This window comes from Pseudochaenichthys georgianus, chromosome 21, assembly GCF_902827115.2.
Source record: "Pseudochaenichthys georgianus chromosome 21, fPseGeo1.2, whole genome shotgun sequence".
In the NCBI taxonomy this organism is placed as follows: Eukaryota; Metazoa; Chordata; class Actinopteri; order Perciformes; family Channichthyidae; genus Pseudochaenichthys; species Pseudochaenichthys georgianus.
Window position 1 is genome coordinate 27,747,994 of NC_047523.1, and position 1,853 is coordinate 27,749,846.

The 1,853-nt window shown below is 39.3% G+C and overlaps 1 protein-coding gene across 1 annotated transcript; it reads left to right on the forward strand.

Annotated features, from left to right (window-relative positions):
- Positions 1-634: 634 nt before the first annotated feature.
- On the forward strand, positions 635-1,853 carry LOC117466371 (claudin-10-like). Its single transcript, XM_034109579.1, has 5 exons — positions 635-881; positions 991-1,152; positions 1,246-1,327; positions 1,451-1,558; positions 1,658-1,853. Exons 1-5 carry the CDS (start codon positions 650-652, stop codon positions 1,851-1,853), a joined length of 780 nt encoding a protein of 259 aa, XP_033965470.1. The 5' UTR covers positions 635-649.

Genomic DNA, 1,853 nt, shown 5'->3' on the forward strand with positions numbered 1-1,853 from the left:
ACATAGTCTCGTAAAAAAACGGTGAGAGGGGTCCACTGGGGGGACCTTCGGGATTAAGAGGTTAACTCCTTTATTTTTGTTCATAGCAGAGTTGACAGCTTTTAATTGCATGTTACGTTTTTAGATTAACAATAACAAATGTTGTGTATTATATAATGATATTTCTCAGGAAAGTCCTTGTCATGATGTGCCAACATATTCTTAATGAACTATTATTATTCTGTGGAAATGATAAGCTGATGACGGCAGGTGTATTGTACTAACAACAAACAGATGACCTTAGTGACTGTCACAAAACATTGGAATCACAATTCAAGGCATAGCATGTGATGATGTACACAAACCAAGTTGGGCCTGTTTGTGTGGTTTGTGCAAGTGTGTGTGTGTGTGTGTGTGTGTGTGTGTGTGTGTGTGTGTGTGTGTGTGTGTGTGTGTGTGTGTGTGTGTGTGTGTGTGTGTGTGTGTGTGTGTGTGTGTGTGTGTGTGTGTGTGTGTGTGTGTGTGTGTGTGTGTGTGTGTGTGTGTGTGTGTGTGTGTGTTCCCTTTAGTGCTGGAAACACAGTGCGCAGTTTCAGCAGTGTTCAAGAGCTGCTGTGCCATTTCTAGTGTTTGCTTTTTCTCTGTCTAGAGACTCAACTTCAAGGCAAGCATGGGTTACAGGACTGTGGTGATGTACATGGAGATTGGCTGCTTTATTGTCTGTGTATTTGGATGGATCCTGGTGTGCTCCACCATGCCCACAGAGATCTGGACATGGTCTGAGGTAGACAGCATAGTCTTGACCACTTCAAACTACTTCTCCAACCTGTGGAAGGATTGTATATCTGATTCAACTGGAGTTTCTGACTGCAAAGGAATTCCATCAATGCTTGCACTAAACTGTAAGTAAAATGATAAAAGACGATACATAATTTAAAAAGATCCTTATTCTTTTGTAACTGCATCTTGTCATGTATGCATAATATTGTTTTTTTTGCTGTCCTTGGACAGGGGACATACATATGTGCCGTGCTCTCATCATCATCTCTATTATCCTGGCTTTTTTTGGATCAGTGCTGGTCCTGGTGGGAATGAAGTGCACTAAAGTTGGGGGATCAGAGATTGTTAATGCAAGAGTGACCTTTGCTGGTGGGATGAACTACCTTATCGGAGGTAAGACTTTACATAGACCTCTTTAAGTCATTTAACAATAAACTACATTATTAATCTCAAGATTAATAATGTAGTTTATTTTTTATATTTCAGGTCTGTGTTCAATGACCGCTTTCTCTTATTATGGAAACAAAATCAGAGCAGAATTTCAGGACCCAAACTACAAAGCTCAGAAGTACGTATTATTAAGTGACATGGATAACTACAAACTTGCCTTATTTCAAATATCAACATTTATAACATTAATCTATGAAGAAATAAATCTACATTAATATACTTTTCTTGTATGAACTGCCAGGTTTGAAATAGGTGTTGGTGTCTTTATTGGCTGGGGAGGCTCCACTTTACTTGTTGTTGGAGGCCTTATTTACAGTATCTTTGCAGGGAGGGAAGGATTCGACTCAAGGTAAAATGCTGCCACTGTATACTTTGTTTTTTTCTCCATCATTTGAATATTTCCAGAAAAAAATAACCATCTATTTCTTCTTGACTTTGAACCTTGCAGTCCTAAAAAAGACCCTGACTACCAGTTGCCTATGGACTACAGAAGTGTTGCAACAAAAAAAAGTATTGCGTCTGTGGCAATTACAGCGACATCTTATGGAAGAAAATCAAGGACCACCACCAGTGATAGTATTGGGAGCAGGATTTCTGAGATCACTTCTACCACATCCACATCCGCCACAAATGCATATGTATGA

Excerpts from the sequence above, each read along its gene's own strand:
- LOC117466371 (XM_034109579.1), top strand. The coding sequence starts at position 650 with ATGGGTTACAGGACTGTGGTGATGTACATGGAGATTGGCTGCTTTATT. Across the intron at positions 882-990 it reads ATCAATGCTTGCACTAAACT|GGGACATACATATGTGCCGT; the intron begins GTAAGTAAAATG and ends GTCCTTGGACAG. Across the intron at positions 1,153-1,245 it reads GATGAACTACCTTATCGGAG|GTCTGTGTTCAATGACCGCT; the intron begins GTAAGACTTTAC and ends TTTATATTTCAG.